Below are 19,742 nucleotides of genomic sequence, written 5' to 3'. Positions count from 1 at the left end.
AGCCCTCTGTTTTACCTGCTTTCTGTGTTATTAGGAAGTTCAGAATTACAGTGTTTGGTTATTCAGTAAGGTTGGATCCTGAGTAGTTACACTGAGGGATCCTCCTTGGGTGGGACTTCCTTCCGACTTCCTTCTGTGTTCTGTGGCCTGTCCACACAAGTAGTCTGGCTGGATAATGTCATTTGATTATGGGCTGAAAACTACAGATTTTTAAATCGTGCCTTTCTTGATAGAGATAGTAATTTTTGAGACATCAAGGCAGTCCAGCAATTCTGCCAAATCATCACTGAGCTGGCCTGTTGTCTCAGGTTGGATTGAGGATTGGGTCAGTAGTTCCCAGTTATTTAGCTTAGTAGTTTTTAAAGCCAGCCTTTCTTTGAACAGGGATGGATTCGTTTCATGAGTATTTTTTATCATTTCCCCACCATTCTAAAAGAGTAGGAATAGAGGAATGAAAATAATAGATATTGATTTAAAAAAAATAAAAATATCAAGACCCCAAGTTCATTTTCTCATAGAAGACAAATAAGGACTTTTGACTTAGGGTGGCTGTAAATGGTCGTTAGGTGTCCTGTGTGTTCTCGGGACTGGAATTTATTATTGGGAATCCTTGAAGTTAGTGTTGCCTAGTGAGATGTCGCACTTCGCAAGTCACAGACAGAGAATCCTCAGGCAGTTGTCCCTTGTTCTACCTCTTTTCGTCCATGAATAATTCCTCTCAGGTTCTTAAAATATTTTAAAGGAATCTTTGGAAGTGATTTTAAAATGCAGATTCATGGCCTCAACTTCACTTGAATCTTTTTGAAAGATTCAACTTGAATCAACTTGAATCTTTCTGAAAAGATTCAAAAAAAGAATCTTTTGGAATGGGGCCAGGAATCTGCATTTTAATTTGAGTGTTTAAGTTAACCACTCAAATTAGAGAACTTGTGCTGTACTGGATCCTTTCCTGCTGCCCTTGCGGCGTATCCAGCCCTGCCTGCTCCAGCGGCCAGTCCTGAGCCAGCAAGGCGGCCCTGTGACGCTTAGCCCCAGCTTTCTCCTAGGTCTTGGGACTTTCTCTTTCTTTTCATCCCCACTCCTGTCATCTCAGTTAAGGTTTTCATAATTCCTTCTTGCCTGGAAGATTCTCACAGTTTTCTAACTGGTCTCCTCCCTGCTTTCTGGCCATTCTTACCACTTTTGATCTATTTCACTCATCAGATCTGTGCACCCGTTTCTTCGTGTTCTGGCTTCCTCTACTTATCTGGCTTCATGCCTGGCTGTTTCTAGCAAGAATCCTCTGCTCCCCAAACGAAGGTTTGTTGTCCTTCAGTAGCCGACTCAGATCTCGTGGAATGGATTCCGGTCACTCCTCCACACTGATCTCTTCATGAAATCCTTAAGTTCTTCTAAACGTGTATTATTCTGTACACATTAGGTGTATATAGTCTTGTATCCTATGAGAAATTCAAAGACTGTAGTGATGCTTCAGAGAGAGCTTGCAATCTGTTTGGGGAGACAGGCCTTTTATGGAAAAGATAAACATCAGTATCAATTAGTTCGAGGCATCATAAGAGTTGTCATAAGGTGCTGCCCAGGTAAGAGTGATATTTCAAGTGCTGGCAACTCACTCATTTTACTTATGATTTCCTTTTTTTGAAGGTATTTAGCATTTATAATTTGTAGTGTTCCTCTGATACTATATCATTACATTATATTATAGCCTATATTAGTCTTAAAAATGGTAAGCATCATGAGATTTATGCCTGGCGTGGTGTGGCACATTGAATATTTGGTTGAATTGAAGTTTCAGAAGTATGTGAACACGAAGCAATACTATTGTCAGAAGATGATGTTCCATGCCACCCAATGAAATGGTTTTCTAAAAATACCTTTGATGTAACTTTTTTTTTTAATGGGGTAAATTTATGGTTATTTAAAGCCTTAAAACTTTTATCACCATTGACATAACTTTTTTATTATAGAATTTTTTTTTAACATTGGGTAATAAAACCTAGTCTAGTCTAACCAACAGATTGCTGTAAGTGTTATGATGTGTAGCTAATTGTGTATATGCGTTGGGGAGCAGACAGTAGGGAACCAGCACAGCCGTTACCTAAAAAACATGAGAAAACTTGTATTTTTTTCACCTTCTTAACAGTTGAGAGTACTGTGCAAGATAAATGTTAATGAATAAACAAAATGCTAAGTCTTGAACTTTTATAGTATAGGCAATTACCTGAGAGGACTCCAAAGAGAAAGTTTTCTGCCGCCTAAAATGCTTAAAGTCCTGGAGCACACATCTTTCAAAATTTAAGATTTTATGCAGTCTGTTAAGCACTAGAAAATGAAATGGAATATAGATGTGACATTTGGCTAATCAATTTCTTACTAAGAATAAAAAGCACTAAAGAGAGAATCCACTGATTTCTCAGGACAGTCATTCAGTTGTCTCATCAGATCAGGAGGGGTAATGCTGAGTGGATGATAATACTGTTAATTCAGTTTTGAACTGAATTGGATGGGCATATTAGTGCTTATTTTCTAGTTTTATTTGTCCAACTGCATGACTGATTTGGCAGCCCTCCTCCCACGCTGCCTTTAAAGTCACTTTGTTCACAGATTAGCAAGAACGAATTCTGGGGAACTTTGATCCCAAAGTCTCAGGGAAATGTTTAAAAGTGAAATTCAGGGAAGGAATCTGGTCTCACTGCTGTACATCTTCTTGGCATCTGTTATACCTTTCTCAATTCTGCCTCATCTCTCTGTTGCTTTCCTATAGGAGAAAAGAAAAACTGTAACAAAACACAATCGCTAGTTATTTTCCATCTTGTTTAATTCTCTTAACCCAGATTTTCTGATTCTGCAAAATGTGCTGTAACTGTAGTTGTGTGCCTGAGAGATTGACTTGGAAAGTCTGTTTTTCCAGGAACAATATTTTTAATTTGTAGGATCTTTGGGTGAGGGAGGAGTGAACAGAGTATTCAGCATAACAGAGAAAAAAAGAATATGTAGACATTGCACTTGTCGGCAGCCCGGAAGAGTAGGAATTTTTGTCAGGAGGCCTGAATTGTCATGCGAATCTTTTTTGAAATGAATGCTGTTGCCCTGAGAGGACAAGTTTATTCACTTGGCTGTATTTGGTTTTTTATTGCCCAAATGGCAATATCGGTTGACATATGAAGGGCACGTAATTTGAGCTTAAAACAAGGTAATGTATGTGAAAGCACTCTTAAAAATATCTTACATAAATAAAAATCCTTGTTAGTTTACAAGTGTTTCATAATGGTCTAACTTCTAGTTCTTTTTTTGTGAGGTTGTGTTTTAAAAAATAAAAGGGATGAGAACCTCCTTAGAACTTGTTTTTTAAAGAATATCATGAATGGCAATCACTCAGCTCGCTACTGGGTGTTTAGCAAATGCATTGTTACATACTGTAAACAATATTTCTTTTGTCTACATGTTGGCTTTTGGTATGGTTACACATATTTTTCTTATCTTAGGTGGGATCTCATCGTGTTCGTATGTCAAGGGGGTTTGAAGCCAATGCACCTGCTTTTGACAGGTAAGACTGATTATTTTTACATAGTGCTGTAGGTTTTGATATTGCTAAGCAGTGAGACTAGTTCTAATTGTATTTACTGATTCATTTCAGCTTTTTTGGCTCTAAGGAAAATTTCTTCTTGACTCCTAATTTAACTGGAGGACAGTGACACTTACTGTTAATGAATTCTAGGCGTGGTAGCACTAGGTGTGTGGGTCTTGTCGTCTGGGCCTTAAAACTACCTCTCACCGGTGTGCTATCCAGCACGGTAGTTACTAGCCGCCTGTAACTCTTGAGCATTTGAAATTGACTAGTCCAGATTGAGATGTGCTGTAGGTATACAATATATACTGGATTTGAGACTTAGTGCAAAAAAAATGCAAAATACTTTATTGATATTTGTTTTATATATCAATTACATGTAGAAATGATATTTTAGCTGTATTGGGTTAAATAAAATATATGTAAATTAATTTCCTCCTTTGATGTTTACATTTTTAATATGCCTTCTAGAAAATTTTAAATTTTGTCTGTGGCTCATACTACATTTCCTTTGGACAGTATTGCTCTCTAGCTTCTGGAATGGTTAGAAGCTGGAGAAAATAAAGGCTTCTATTTGGGGTCTCTTTTCCTTAAGGCTAGAGCTATTAAGGAGGTCTCTCTGAGTACTCACGGAGTGTGTGATGTCCTCATGTGTGAGGTGCAGCTCTACGCCCTCTGCCCTTGCTGCCTTCCCACCAAAGCTGGGTGGCTCGTGTTTTCCGTGGCTGTCTAGCTTCAGCCTCAGGGTGGAGAGGGGTCTAGATGATTCCAACAGCTCTAGCATAGGTGGGAGTTTGTCAGAGAGGAAATTGCATTGAGTTTTTATAAATTCAGAGTTTTGAGACTGTGTGGAATGGATTTGTATCCAGTTTTGCCAATTGTATGAGTTTAGGGGCTTCCCTGGTGGTCCAGTGGTTAAGACTCCGCACTTCCACTGCAGGGGGCTTGGATTCGATCCCTGGTAGGGGAACTAAGATCCCACATGCCACAAGGCACAGCCAAAAAAAAAGAAAGAATAAAATACTGCCACGTGGGTCCTGTTTAATAATGGGTTCCTGTTTATTGAAAAAGGTTTTTGGCTTGTCATTTGACATATGTTTATTTCCTTTCTTTCTTTAATAGGCATTTTAGAACACTTAAGAATTTATATGGTAAACAAATAATAGTAAATTTGCTTGGATCTAAGGAAGGGGAACATATGCTAAGTAAGGCTTTCCAGGTAAGTGTGATCATTTTTTTCTTCTGTTCTGGCCCATGGACACCTAGAATGGTATTTTTAAATAATACAATAATCAGATTCTTCCAGGAAGTAAATTACTTCTAGAAAAAGATTGGGTACTTGTTGGAACCATTCATTCTTTGGGGCAATTAGGTAACAGTTTAGGATAATCTTGCTGAAATTGGGATTATGGAAAGCTTTCAAGGCAATTGACCCTGTTTTCTAATCTGCTTATTTATGTTGTAGAGAAGCAGAAGGATACCCTCCCCCTAAAAAATGCTCGTCTGTCACTGGCATAAAGATACCAGACAGGGCTTCCCTGGTGGCGCAGTGGTTGAGAGTCCGCCTGCCAATGCAGGGGACATGGGTTCGTGCCCCGGTCCGGGAAGATCCCACATGCCGCGGAGCGGCTGTGCCCGTGAGCCATGGCCGCTGAGCCTGTGCGTCCGGAGCCTGTGCTCCGCGATGGGAGAGGCCACAACAGTGAGAGGCCTGCGTACCGCAAAAAAAAAAAAAAAAAAAGATACCAGACAGTTTCCTCCTTCATCTGTTCATCGTCTTGCCTATTTCCTGGAAACCATAGTCACTGTTTTAAACCTATGAAATGTTGAATAATGCATTTGTATACACACAAGACTTCTTGTACTGATGAGAGAAAATTTGAGAATTTTCATTAAATAAGAACCTAAAGAAATGTCTGACTTCTAAGGAAAAATATTTTTCATAAATGTTTATTGAGTCTGAATTGATATAGTGTTACGTAAGATTATAAACGTAAACAAAATGGTTCGAAAACATTTTCTAAAGTTTAAGCTAATGAAGTCCAAAATTAATTATTTGGCTATTTTGTTTTAATATTGTTAATAAACAACTTATACTTTAGAGAATGTGGTAAACTTTTTATGGTAAACTTTTGAAACGTTTGTATATATTGAAGGTATAGAAAAATGAATTTTTCAATTTTTGATGGGCTTTGTCTTAAAAAATAAGCTATTTTATTTTGAGATTCTGTAATAGATATAAACAGTCATTATATTTTTATGGTAAAAAATGAAACGCTGGTGGCTGGAAATCATTTTTCATTTTCTAAACCAGATGGGAATGTTATTTAAGTTCCCTGATATTAATCATGCCATACCCAATCTCTCCGGGACAGTATATGAGGTTTTAGGAAAAAGATGCCATAAGATATCAGCAAGTAATTTTCCATTTTACTGCCAGTGACGATGAAAGCTTTGTGAGATTAGTAAGATTTCAAGGACCTGCTGAGATTTTCATTTAAAATGTAAAGTTCCATTTATAACAGTATATTGATAAGATCATATTTAGTTAACATTTAAATGAATATTTACCTTTTATTTTCAGAGTCATTTGAAAGCTTCTGAACATGCAGCTGACATCCAGATGGTGAATTTTGACTATCATCAAATGGTTAAAGGAGGAAAGGCAGAAAAATTACATAGTGTTCTTAAACCTCAAGTCCAGAAGTTTCTGGATTATGGATTTTTTTATTTCAATGGAAGTGAAGTTCAAAGGTTTGACTGCTCTGTTTCTCTTTTCTTTAAATTGGGACTTTGCTATAATTTTATTTAATTAAATAAAATACTTTCCTTTATTATACTTGATTTTAAGCTTGTTTTCCTTTCTTTCTAGTAATAGCTTATATTACTGGGTACATATCATGGGTCAAGCAGTACACTTAGTCTTTACAAGTATAATAACAATCGTAGAGATCAGTTCTTTTATTATCTCCATTCACATTTGAGGAAGCGGAGGCATAAAGCTATCATCTGCCCCAGGTCATATAACTAGGAAACGGTAGAGCTTGATTTATCTGGCTCCAGATCCCATGCTGCTATCTCTGAGGCTATTACATTTCTCTCTTAAAATTAATGTCTTAGGGGCTTCCCTGGTGGCGCAGTGGTTGGGAGTCCGCCTGCCGATGCAGGGGACACGGGTTTGTGCCCCGGTCCGGGAAGATCCCACATGCCACGGAGCGGCTGGGCCCGTGAGCCATGGCCGCTGAGCCTGCGCGTCCGGAGCCTGTGCTCCGCAACGGGAGAGGCCACAACAGTGAGAGGCCCACGTACTGCAAAAAAAAAAAAAAAAAAATTAATAATATTTCTTGGCTTCAGTAAGGATTATTATTATTATTTGGCTGTGTTGGGTCTTCGTTGCTGCATGCGGGCTGTCTCTAGTTGCGGTGAGCGGAGGCTACTGTTCTTTGTGGTGCGTGGGCTTCTCACTGCGGTGGTTTCTCTTGTTGCAGAGCACGGGCTCTAGGTACACGAGCTTCAGTGGTTATGCAAGCAGGCTCAGTAGTTGTGGCGCACGGGCTTAGTTGCTCCGTGGCATGTGGGAGCCACCTGGACCAGGCTTGAACCCGTGTCCCCTGCATTGGCAGGTGAATTCTTAGCCACTGCGCCACCAGGGAAGACCCCAGTAAGGATTATTAAATGCAAAAAAAAAAAAGAAGACATTGGTTATTGTCTGCTCTGATACAGAACTATGGGGTTATAAATCTGAATGTGTGTTTAGCTCCTAACTACTGGCCTAATTAAAAATAAGTGGTAATCATCATCGTTCTATGAAGTTCTCTGCACATTCAAAAATGGAGGTGCTTAGCATGGTCTGAGGGTGGAGTTTTTGGCCCTCTGACATCAAAAGGTCACTGACTCAACATTCACACATGCCCAGTTGGAGGGTTGGTGGTCCTAACCAGTGTTAACCAGTTCAGCTTGGTCCTATCCAGTCTTAACCAGCTCATCTCCAGCTATACACAGCTGACTCCAAGTCCCTGGAAAATAACTTGGACAAACATCTTATTGCTTAGCCTGCCTGCTGCTTGGAGGATGTGCAAGTCTTAAAATGACCTTGATTAGTGAAGGCAGGTAAAATGGATTTGACTAATAATTACCCATGGTTTAATTATAATCTACATAAATCATTTATTTGGAAACAAAAAAAATAAGTGGATGTGGTTGAGTAGAGAGATATGTAATAAAGAATATATGGCACATTTCAATTAGGATGTGGTCACAAATCCCCCCTGAACAGTGCCATGGAGGGGGTGAGTATAGAGGACTTACAATTAGGTGACTTGAGTTCAAATTCTAGTTTGTTCCCCTTCTGATTTTGTGAGCCTGGATAAGTCACTTAGCTATTAGGAGTCTATTTCTTATGCTACAAATGACCCAGATTCCGTTAATAGTTAATGAATGCCTGCTAGGAGCTAGAGGCTGTGCTAGGAGGGAGAGGTCCAAGAAAGACAAGATGCATTTCCTGCCTTAAAGGAGCTCATGGATTAGTGAAGAAGATACAGTCTATAATAGACATTTTCCCCCTCATAGGTTATTGAGGGTGTTCAATGATGTGTATGAAGGGACTTGAAAGCCTAAAATACTCAATAAATGTAAGCTGATGCTACAGCTCTTGAAGATAATGATTTTACAAATAATTAGGGGCATCTGAATAGAGTACTCAACTTTTCCCTTTCTCTGTGTTCCCAAAAGTCAGGTAACAAGAAAACAATTCAGTGTAATTCCTTGTGACTTTCTAAAGTCTTTTGTGTTTTCAACAAATTGAATGGAGATAATAAAATCTATCTTGCAAATCTAAAAAAAAAATGTGTGGCAGAATGTTAACAGTTGTAGAATCTGGATGGTGGGTATATGGGTGTTCACTGTAAAATGCTTTCACCTTTTTTGTGTGTTTGAGAACTGTTAGACTAGAAAGTTGGGGGGGGGAGAAAGTAGATGCTACACTTTAATCAGCTTAATTTTTCTCAGTTTGTTTTAGGTTTGTTATTTTTGTTTTAAACTGTCTGTTTAATTTCACTGAATTTGTTACAGATGCCAGAGTGGTACAGTTCGAACAAACTGCTTGGATTGTCTTGACAGAACAAATAGTGTGCAGGCATTCCTTGGCTTAGAGGTAAAAAGAATAAAATATGTCTGTGCAACTTGTATCAAATGCCTTTTTCAGTGCTTTTGTAATATTTATGTTTCTCATTAATTACTTTTCACAAAATGAAGTTATGCTAAAGGCATTCTTTACTTCTAGTCTTTTTCTTTGGGGGAGGGGGCAACATCCCTTTTCGTTTAAATGTTTCCTTTATCTGTTCTAAATACTTTCTTTAGATAGCATCTGTTTCCCTCTGTTGTTCCTTAACTTTCCCTTAAAAAAAAACCCTGCTATTTATACTATTCCAGTAATTGCCTCTTTCTGCCTGTCTTTTGGATAAAGAAAAGAAATACGTATATAGTGTGTGTGAAGAAAAAACAAACAAACGTGTATATATTTGGCCTTCATTCTCTGTGTTGTCTTTTAAAAGTCTTTTTGGAATGGGGGAGGATCTGTTTTCACATGTACAACCCTATAGGATTATATTTTCAACAGAGTCTGATCCAGTGCCATTTACATGGCATTTTCAAATCAGTAGCTACAAAAAACAGGATCAGATGAAAATGTCATTGTTAGAAGGAGAGTGAATGAGAGCCAACTTCTGTAACAAAGTCTCTGTTTAAAAGTTTTTTCCTTTACTATTTATATATCAAATTCAGTCTAATTTAGGCATAATCTCAACTATTTGACAAACTGTGTAGCAATGCTGAGATTTCTAAGTCTTGCCTATTACGCAGCAGTTAGGTTCATAAGGCTATTGTGGGTCTTCATTTAGTTCCATAGGAACTTAGCATAGTTCTCAAATACTATGAAAAACAGGAATAGGAAGTAACAGGTTCTTATTTCCTCTAACAGATGATCTTAAATTTGGCCAGAATATTGGTTAATTAGTTACTCTGCAACTGAGGGTCTTTCTTTCTCGAAATGAAAGTACAATGTATAGAATTGTCTACTACAAAAATGTAGTTTTCATGTAACTAAGTAAATTTTACTGCTTTGCCTTTTTTGAAATCTGTCCTTGAGGTTTACTTAGAAAATACAACAGAAATAAAAGTAAAAGCAGGAATTTGGTCATAGGGATGGAGTTTATCACACGGCTCAGGTTTGTTTTGAGTTCTGTTCTGAAGTGGCTGAAAATATTTAGTTAGATTCTGAGAGTAAGCTTAGTGAAGTACTTGAACATCTTCATTAAAAGTAGAACAAGTGTTAGAATCTGACTTAGCTGACTACCCACTGTCTGTTGTTAGGTGTGAGAATACTCCCTAGTATAGCAGGTGGTTGACTGGTTACAAAATATATTGCTAGTGTAGGCAAAACCAAACTACTTGTAGTGAAGGCCACTTTTGCCCAGTTCCTTGAAGAAGGAGGTATAAATGATAAAGGAGATGCCGAAGGCTGATTTTGTTAATACTCCATGCCAGCAAAGAGTAGCCCTGGTGTAGGTCTCTAGGCAATCAGATAAACCCAGTATAGGGTTTTTAATATTATTTTAATGTTTGATCCCTCTATAATTATGGATAATGTCCACTTATAGACAAGATAAAAGGAAACACAAATGGGAGGGAGTTAAGTAACAATGCAAGGCATCGACTAGATTCCAAATAAGAGAAAGAGACTGGATAAGGATTATACGTTGCTTTGCCTTTGCCAGACTTCAAGGCTAAGAGTCATTCATAGTAAAGACCAATAAGTTTTCTGAACACTTCTACTGTGATGAAGGAACTGTGGGAGCCCAAAGATCCTTGCATTCCTTGCATGCTGTGTCCCCCCTAGTTCTCCCTTATATGCTTTACTGATACGAATTTTATACATTAGAAGCTGTTGTGACTTTATTCAGAGATATGACTTACTTTTAAAATTTTGATAACAATTCAAGAGCAGCTCTACTTTTCTCACAATCTCCTGACCTTAATTACCCAAATGTGTAGAACCAAATCCAGAAATTAAAGAAACTTAGTTATTTCTACATATATTTAAATAAACTAGGTAAATATTGATATATTTCTCTGCTCCAATGCGTGCTGTTGTGTATTGTTCTTTTAGGTGAACAAGATAAACTAGTCTGATTTATAGGGACATTTTTTTCCTTCTTTTTGGCTGCGCGGCTTGTGGGAACTTAGTTCCCCAACCAGGGATTGAACCTGGGCCCTCGGCAGTGAAAGAGGGGAGTCCTAACCACTGGACCGCCAGGGAATTCCCCGTAGGGCCATTTTGATAAGCTTAATATCATTTAACCAGAAAGAAGTTCTTATTACTGCAAGGGAATACTGAGTTACTTGTAGGTTTCATTGATGTGATATTTACTTTAGAAATTGACATGGTGGGAAATAGTAAACTTGTGTTTTCAGAATCCAGACCCACAAAGTCCTGTAACTGTAAATTCTTGGTTTGATTCTGGTAGTTCTTAAAAAGTCACATCATAATGAATGTATTCATATACTTAACAAAAGTTTCTCTTTTGCTATTTTAGATGCTAACTAAACAATTGGAAGCTCTCGGCTTAGCTGAAAAGCCTCAGCTGGTGACTCGCTTCCAAGAAGTTTTTCGGTCAATGTGGTCTGTGAATGGTGATTCAATCAGTAAGATTTATGCAGGAACTGGAGCTCTTGAAGGAAAGGCTAAGGTAGATCTAGATCTATCATAACATTATAAAAGATCCTTTTTCCTTCTTTAGTAAAGCTTTAAATGGACTCTTTTAAATTAATAGTTTGGTTTTTATAAGGTATCTGTTTTAGAATTCTGCTTTATCATGCTTTTATGTCCTCTTTAACACTTCCTTCTATAGTGGATACTAATGATTGAACAGATAGTTATTTCCCTAGGTTTGAGGGACACGTATATATGACATATTCAGTTGTTTAGTGATAATCCACTAGGCTTAGATATGTGTTCCTCACATTTTTTAAAATGATTTTTCACCTGCATAATATCTGTTTTACTTTTCATATTATTTTGATTAAAAATATGTTTCTTTTAAACCTTTGGTTTTGTGTGTGTGTGTGTGTGTGTGTGTGTGTGTGTGTGTATGTGGCCGCACAGCACGACATGTAGGATCTTGGTTTCCTGGTCTAGGGATCGAACCCAGGCCCCCTGCAGTAGAAGCACAGAGTCCTAACCAGTGGACTGCTAGGGAATTCCCCCAAATATGTTTTTCTTTAAAAAAAAAAATCAGAGACTTCCCTGGTGGTCCAGTGGTTAAGATTCCACACTTCCAGTGCAGGGGGCATGGGTTAGATCCCTGGTTGGGGAACTAAGATTCCACATGCTTGCTGTGTGGCACGGCCAAAAAAATTTTTTTTTTTAATTAAAAAAGTAAAACAACAAAACAAAACCTCCCCTCCCCCGCAAATCATAGTCTTCCCAATAAAGAGTCTTGTCTTATTTGACTTTGTTTACCCAGCACTTGACGCAGTGCATTCTGTTGGATAGATGTGTGATAAATGCTGGATGGACCAATAAATCAATGGGCAATTTATGCCACACCCACTGTGAACCAAATGCTATTAGGGCTTAAGTTTGTTTTTTGTTTTTGTTTTTGCTTTTGTTTTTTTTTGCGGGGTACGTGGGCCTCTCACTGTTGTGGCCTCTCCCGTTGCGGAGCACAGGCTCCGGACGCGCAGGCTCAGCGGCCATGGCTCATGGGCCCAGCCGCTCCGCGGCATGTGGGATCTTCCCAGACCAGGGCATGAACCCGTGTCCCCTGCATCAGCAGGCGGACTCTCAACCACTGCACCACCAGGGAAGCCCAGGGCTTAGGTTTTTATTCTTTTTCTTTTCTTACCTTGAAAAGGAGGCTATCAAAATGTGCAAAGGAAGTGTGAAATATGGACATAATTATAAGTCTGTGCCTCATCATTACTTTTATCTACAGACTACTTTCTCCTTTAGTGTTTGGCCCTTACTGAGGGACTTTGGGTGCATACTTGAGGTATTTTTCATTATTTTATATACTTAAATATTGACCTTTTATGTCTCCTGGCCTCCATTGAATTTAATATTCTAAATCCCTGTCCCCAGAAATAGAAACAGGGACATTTACCACTTTTATAGTTTCTTATTTAGCCGCTTCAATATAGCAGCTGAAGTTCATCATCACAAAGTCTTCTTTTAATTTCCAAATCTTCCTCCTCTTCTGTGTCTCATAAAGTGTCATGCCTCTGTTCAGAGGCATTGGCCTTACCTGCAAAAGTTCCTTTTGTTCAACTCACAGAAATAATTTGTACTGACATTTACAAATATTTACATCTCAAATGGTCCCTTTTTTTTTTTTTTTTTTTTGGCGGTACGCGGGCCTGTCACTGTTGTGGCCTCTCCCATTGCGGAGCACAGGCTCTGGACACGCAGGCTCAGCGGCCATCGCTCACGGGCCCAGCCGCTCCGTGGCATATGGGATCTTCCCTGTCCGGGACATGAACCCGTGTCCCCTGCATTGGCAGGCGGACTCTCAACCACTGCGCCACCAGGGAAGCCCCCTTAAATGGTCCCTATTTTTGAAAACCCGAGATTGTTAAACTTTCATGTATTCCTTTTGAATAAAGAACATAATTCTTGCTTTTAAACCTGATTCTCTACAACTATTGCTTAAAATATTCTTTTATGTTCTGCCTTTTTGTTTCTGCAGTTGACTATCTATGTACAGAGGTTACATATATTTTCAGTGGTCTTTTATCTCTAACAAAATAGATATGAAATTTTATGTATTAAATATTCTAGTCTGAATTGAACTAAAATCTAACATCTGAACTGCTCTTTCTTTTCCTTTCTCTGGGTTCCTTTTGATTAATTGCCTGATAATGTGAATGGTGAGTCTCTTTTCAAATAATGTCATTTGCATGTGTTTTATGGAAGGAAATAACATTTTAAGCCTCAAATTCCTGTTATTTCTTTAAGGAATAAAAATTACATATTGCAAACTAAAGTTCTTTTTCTAAAAGGCAAGAGTTTGTTGTTGTTTTTTTAAAACAATCATCAAAATCTGTAAGACTAAAATATCTTTATGATAGCTAACACACCTGAGTAAAATATATGTTCATTAGAAGTTGTAATCGGCTCTCTCACTGTAGGAATTGGCATATATTTATTTTTATTACTTATATTTACATAGGCAAAGTGACCTAAAATATACAAACTGTAGTTTACATGTTACAGACTAGACCTTCGTTCTCATATTCAATTTTAGTTTTAACTAATGTAAGTTATTGGGAGCAATTTCAATTTTATTTTTCTACTATTAGAGTACTTTGAAGTTTTCCTGAGAACATGCAAGTGCAGTGTATCCTCCTTTATCTCCCCTGCTTCTCCCCACCTATCCCATCCATCCCCAAGTCTAAAAGTTACTATGTAAGAAGTAATTTCCTTGTCTTGAATAAGTATATTTCAGTTTATTTCCTTTATAGTAAACAATTTTAAACTTTTAAGGCTCCAGATATCATTAGTGGATGCAGTTGTGGCGCTGAGCTTCTTCTGTCTCTGTGCAGAGCTGTTATCCAAAAGAGGAAAAGAAACAGTGACATCTTGAGGCATTTTAATGTGATGGTTTGATATTCAAAATAGAATAATTAGGTCCTTTTTATTACAGTAAAGTCATATAAAACTTATTTAAAGTTTCAGAATACCTATTGAATAAAAACAATTTAGAATGAAAGTCCATGCTTTTTTCCCCAACAGGCTGGAAAGTTAAAAGATGGTGCTCGTTCTGTTAGTAGAACAATTCAGAATAACTTCTTTGACAGCTCCAAGCAAGAGGCCATTGATGTTTTGCTACTGGGAAATACTTTAAATAGTGATTTAGCTGACAAAGCTCGAGCCCTTTTAACTACTGGAAGTTTGCGTGGTATGCGTCCTTACTTTATATTTTACTTTATATTGTTTATATTCCTTCTAAAAGTCCAAGAGGTAAATGTAAACTTATTTACGTAAATACTTTTTAGATTGAGTTGATTGAAATAGTTTTGGAAGGAATTTCTGTCCGTGTAATTTTCTAAAATTGCATTCTCCAAAGGAAGTTTATCTCTCCTAAAACGTCTATATCATTAGTGGAATTATTAAGCTAAAACCGAGGCCCATGCATGTTTTCTTTTATAGATTATGATTGAGGAGGGAAATGGTTTAAGTATTGCTAACTTTATATAAGGCAGGAATTCATAAAATATTCAGCTAGTACTTTCAGTAGAGTATTTAATAATTATGTAGAAAACATTGCTTTATTGAAAAAAACAATACTTTTGTTGGTTATTTAGCTAATCACCACCCCAAAAGTTTCTATAACTTGGTCCTACCTTTTAAATGCTGTTGTTTGAATAAGCATTAAATCATATTAATAATTTTAAAATGCTTATTATTGGACACCATCATTCCCAATTTTAATATTTGACATAAATATATGGCTTTCAGAATGGCTGTTTATCTTTCACTGTGTCTTTCATTAAAATCAAAAGAATTTGAGCTCATATCAGTGAGCGTATATTAAGCAGTATCGTGGGAAAACTCAATATACATTGTAAAACTTAATAGACTTCCTTAATTTCATATTTTTTTCTATTTTAACACTGTAGCACTCTGAACATTTTCATTTCTTCTGTTACCCCCCCCAAACCAAACCTTTCAATTTTCCCTGTTCAAGTAGGAGAAATTGTTCTTCATCGAATTATGTACTCTTGGGTCATTACTTAGTCAAATACGTTATCATGGATTCTTTCAGAATTCTGCATGGTGCTGAAGGTAGTTAATTACAGTCAGCTCCTCAGGGGTCTGTGAGTAGGCTGGGGACTGAAGTCTACTAAAGCTCTGAAAACCAGAATCTGATCTTAGCTACTCCTTTTAACATCAAGCTTTCTTCCTGGCTTCCAGCAGTAGACGCTGACTGATTTGCATCTTATCACCTCTTTCCACCTGTGCCTACTTTGATATGGGGGCATTTATCAGCAACAACTGAAAGTAAGCCATTGAAGGAAAGAGAAGAAGTGAGGGACCTGAGTAATTCCCAGACTTGATCATCAGTTTTTTTGGTTTCCTGCACATTTTACTATATGAAAAATATACCCTTAAAAAAAGTACAGTCAGTTCTGCTCTAATGCTTATTCTGAGAATGGGAATTTTGTTCCAACATGGATGCTATATCAGGGAACATTTTGAGTATAATGCCAGTTCTGCAGTAGTTTATGCATGATTTCACTGGTAAATGCTGGGGAAATGCGGAAAGCTGCACCCAGCAGAACTGTTTTGGGTGGAAATATACACAACACACATACACATGTGCGTGCACCTGAGACATCTCTCCCTCCGTTCACCAGATCCATCGTAACTGGTGTTACAACTTACCGTCCAATTGCAGAGACCTCTTCTCCCAGGATTCACAATTACTTACAAGCACAGGCCTCCTGCTGCCCATTTCTATGAGCAAACCTTAGGTCTTTGTTAAAATGAAGTGCCGTATTTTAGACGTATTCGTGCATTCCTTAACCATCTAACATGCGTAAAATTCTGCTACTGTTTTTATATTAGGTTCCTATCTTTCTTGGCACGTCATTGCCGAAGTGTTTGAATGTTGTGCCCGAACCCCATTTTTGCCATAAGCCCTGTGCCTGTGGGAATTGGCACCATTTTGCCTAGCATGGTGATTTTGCTGGAATGTATATGTTTTGTTATAACTGAACTGATAGTACTTATCAGCTGGTGAGTCCCAGAAAGAATGCTACAAGGTGTAAGGGCTGTAACTTCAGCATTTCAAAGTCCTCCAGCCTCTTAGGTTTTCAGGTTCATATTCTCCCTCACAAGTATATGCACGTGCACACACACAGACTTACATACGGGAGTAGCCTGGAAAGCAGGCCTAGAACCTTCTGATTGTGAAACTCTGGACATCACTGAGTCCCCATAGGATTTCTCTTAGATGCAGAAGGTTTGCATCAGTCATCATCATTTATTTTTATCTTTGGTGTCCTACAGCCATCAGAAAAAAATTAATTCATCAAACTAAATCAAAAGAAAAAAATGAGGCCGTCTGAGAATGTTTTGTCATAACATTCTAGACTTCAGCTGTAACTTGCTGTTTTACTAATGATTCTTTGTTTTCTTCTTGATGCATCCATAGTTTCTGAACAGACATTACAGTCAGGTACAGTATAGAAAATCAATCTGTAAATAAAAGCAACTTTTTCTCTATTTTTTTAAAAAGTTGATGTTGTATATAAATAAAGCCGCAAATAAATGGAAACTTTATTTTGCCCTCCGAATCTAACATGATAAATTGATAACCTTGTTTTAATCTGAGAAAAATATTTTGAGTTTGAGAAAACTAAGTATTTCATTTAGAAGGAAATATGCAATGCTCTTTGTATTCCTGTAGCAAATGCTTAATTCCAATTAAATATAGGTCATCTAGTTTTAATTTTACTTTCATATTTCATTGAACAAACATTATTAGTGTTATATCTTACTCTTTATAGGCTACTGGAAGAAACCCAGGTGTGACTCTTTCGGATTAATGCCCGAGTACTGTGATGTTTATGACTACTCAATGGTGCTTCTCACGCATAATATTTTAAAAGGCATTTAGTGTACTAAAATATGATCTGAAATCTTTTAAAAAGCATTAAGATTGCTAACAAACTTAGAAGAGTTAAGTGTGTAAGACCTAAAGGTCATTATTTTTCTTGCCTTTCCTGTTCTTAGGAATCTCACGCCTTCATTCTCTGGACAAGGTTTATGATCTTGTCTTTAAACTTGAATCTGTGGTGAAATGAGCAAAAGCTAAACTCTTGCCAGAAATTTAGCTGAAAAAGACTTTCACTTAAGATTTGGTATCCCTTAAGATTTGTTTCACTTAGTTATTGTTCTGAGTGCTTTGAGAAACTATTGGCAATTTTTTTGAGAAGGATGGAGGAAGAGAGCCCTTGGATATATTTTTGAGTTACATCATGGAATCCATTTTCTGAAATGGTATGGTATTTAGGGATGGACATCTGTTTGAACATAGACTCATGTCTTTCTGCACATTAAGGTGCCAACCAGTTAAGAATAAACTAGGAACTTTTTGTAAACTTTTTATTCCATTTGTAAACAGACTTTAGTAGCTCACCCAACGTGGCAACATGTTTTTGTTCACACAATTCATTATTTGTCTTGCTGGATATTTTAAGCTGTTAAATCATTATGGAACTTGTGTTTTGATGTAGAAAAGATTGTAGAAGCTGTTTTCTAGCAGTAACAATGGCAATGACTTCAATTAGAAAGACCACTGATAATCTGTAGTAATAGAGAATTAGTCTTTATCCAGGTTCAGCAGGCTTTCAGTTAACCATACCAACAGGCCAGAACAAATAATCTGCTTTCATTACCACTGGACACCTCTATATGAGTAATCAAATCAAATAGCAAGAGGGCTAGAAATGTGCACGTTTGCCCCTGGGAACAGTGGGGACGTGCTTGTCATGTAAATCAGCAGTCCTTTCATGGGATTCACAGGTCAAACTATTTTCACTCTAATCCGAAAAAGTTATTTGCCTCTTTCACTCGTTCTCTCACAAGACTGCTTGCTGTATGTACCTTGGTATCCAACAATAATAATTAATATCGTAATAAAATAAGATCCTGTGGTGAAAGGTGAGCACCATTGTGATTTCCCTTTCCTCTTGCCAGTTAACCGCCCGTTAAGGGCATATTCTCTGTCTTTAGATTGAAGTCCTGTTAGGGCTCTGTTAATTTAAGTGCCAAGGATTTGACTTAACCTAAATGAAGCATGGTTTAGGAAGAAGAAGGATAGGTGGAAGTCAAAAAAATAGGTGGGGAAAGGATTGAGGATTCAAAATGTATTGAACATTTATTCATTTAACCATTACTTGCTGAGCACTTACTATGTACCAGGCGCTCTTCTAGTCACTAGGGATATTAGACCATTTCTGCCCTCATGGAGCTTCCATTCTTGTGAGGGTCCAGTGGCTGAACAGTGAGAGAACAGGGATGGGGTGGCAGGTGAGGGCAGAAAGGTAGGGCAGGTTGTTTGGGGCCTTGCAGAACGTTTGTAAGGACTTGGTGTCTCCTCTGAGCTGGGAGGCATTTAGTCATGGCTTCATCTCCATCCTCTCATTATTGTCCATAATTTGTGTTTTTGTCAGGGGGCCATTATTCATCAAACCACCTGTCAGTAGCTAGAATCCTAAATGTAATGGTTCTTGAATGTTTTTGTTTGGGGAGAAGTAACATATTTTTACTAGCCTCCGAATGAAAGCTGTATGAAAGTCAGTTGCTATATTCCTAAAAATGTGCAGTCTGTGCTTTTGTATTTCATAAAATAATGTACCATTTCAGTGAAACAGAACTGTTTGTTCTGCATGTTTTTTTGTTGCTGCATTAATTTTGTGATAGTTTTTTTACTTGGGCTATTGTACTTAATGTATGATTTTTTTAAAAGTTGTGTTGGTTAATTGCATTGTGCTGGGCTCTGTGTTCAAGGCTGTCTTTTTCGTGCTTATGCATGTATCTGATGCTTCTTTGTGCTGATGATGGTAATTGTACTTTCCAGCTATCATTTCTCAGTCATGAAAATCAATTTTTGTAAATGGTTAAATGCAGCCAAAATTCTGTTGTGTTTTGTTCTCGATTAGCATCTTCTAAAGTTCTAAAGAGCCTGTGTGAGAATTTCTACAAGTATTCAAAGCCCAAGAAAATTCGAGTATGTGTGGGCACCTGGAATGTGAATGGCGGGAAGCAGTTTCGCAGCATAGCTTTTAAGAATCAGACGCTCACTGACTGGCTTCTCGATGCACCCAAGTTAGCTGGCATCCAGGAGTTTCAAGGTTGGCTTTTTATAATACGGATTTAATTAATTAACCCTGACTGTGATTTATTAATCTAGAAAAGAAATGTGGCACTTCACAGTATACATTACCTTATAAAAGAAACTGGGATTTATACATTTGAAGACCAACATTCTTATAGGTAAATCTGTTCAAATCTTAGGTCTTTTGTATTCCTAGACCTTTATCTACTACTTCATAAGAAAACATGGTAAAATAAAAAATCCTTTTCTTTGTTATTTGATTCTCAGGAAAT

At 37.5% G+C, this 19,742-nt stretch overlaps 1 protein-coding gene across 5 annotated transcripts in view; it reads left to right on the top strand.

Moving 5' to 3' along the window:
- SYNJ1 (synaptojanin 1) overlaps positions 1-19,742 on the top strand; it is an 88,934-nt gene that overhangs the window by 30,966 nt on the left and 38,226 nt on the right. For all 5 annotated transcript variants that reach the window (XM_060150843.1, XM_060150841.1, XM_060150842.1 and 2 more), the window contains exons 7-13: positions 3,486-3,547; positions 4,691-4,787; positions 6,153-6,322; positions 8,639-8,720; positions 11,161-11,313; positions 14,358-14,523; positions 19,295-19,486. In XM_060150843.1, coding sequence (XP_060006826.1) covers positions 3,486-3,547; positions 4,691-4,787; positions 6,153-6,322; positions 8,639-8,720; positions 11,161-11,313; positions 14,358-14,523; positions 19,295-19,486 — 922 coding nt within the window. The remainder of the gene's footprint in view (positions 1-3,485; positions 3,548-4,690; positions 4,788-6,152; positions 6,323-8,638; positions 8,721-11,160; positions 11,314-14,357; positions 14,524-19,294; positions 19,487-19,742) is intronic.

Source organism: Lagenorhynchus albirostris, chromosome 5, assembly GCF_949774975.1.
Source record: "Lagenorhynchus albirostris chromosome 5, mLagAlb1.1, whole genome shotgun sequence".
NCBI classification, from domain to species: Eukaryota; Metazoa; Chordata; class Mammalia; order Artiodactyla; family Delphinidae; genus Lagenorhynchus; species Lagenorhynchus albirostris.
This window is presented reverse-complemented; position numbering and strand designations above follow the sequence as displayed.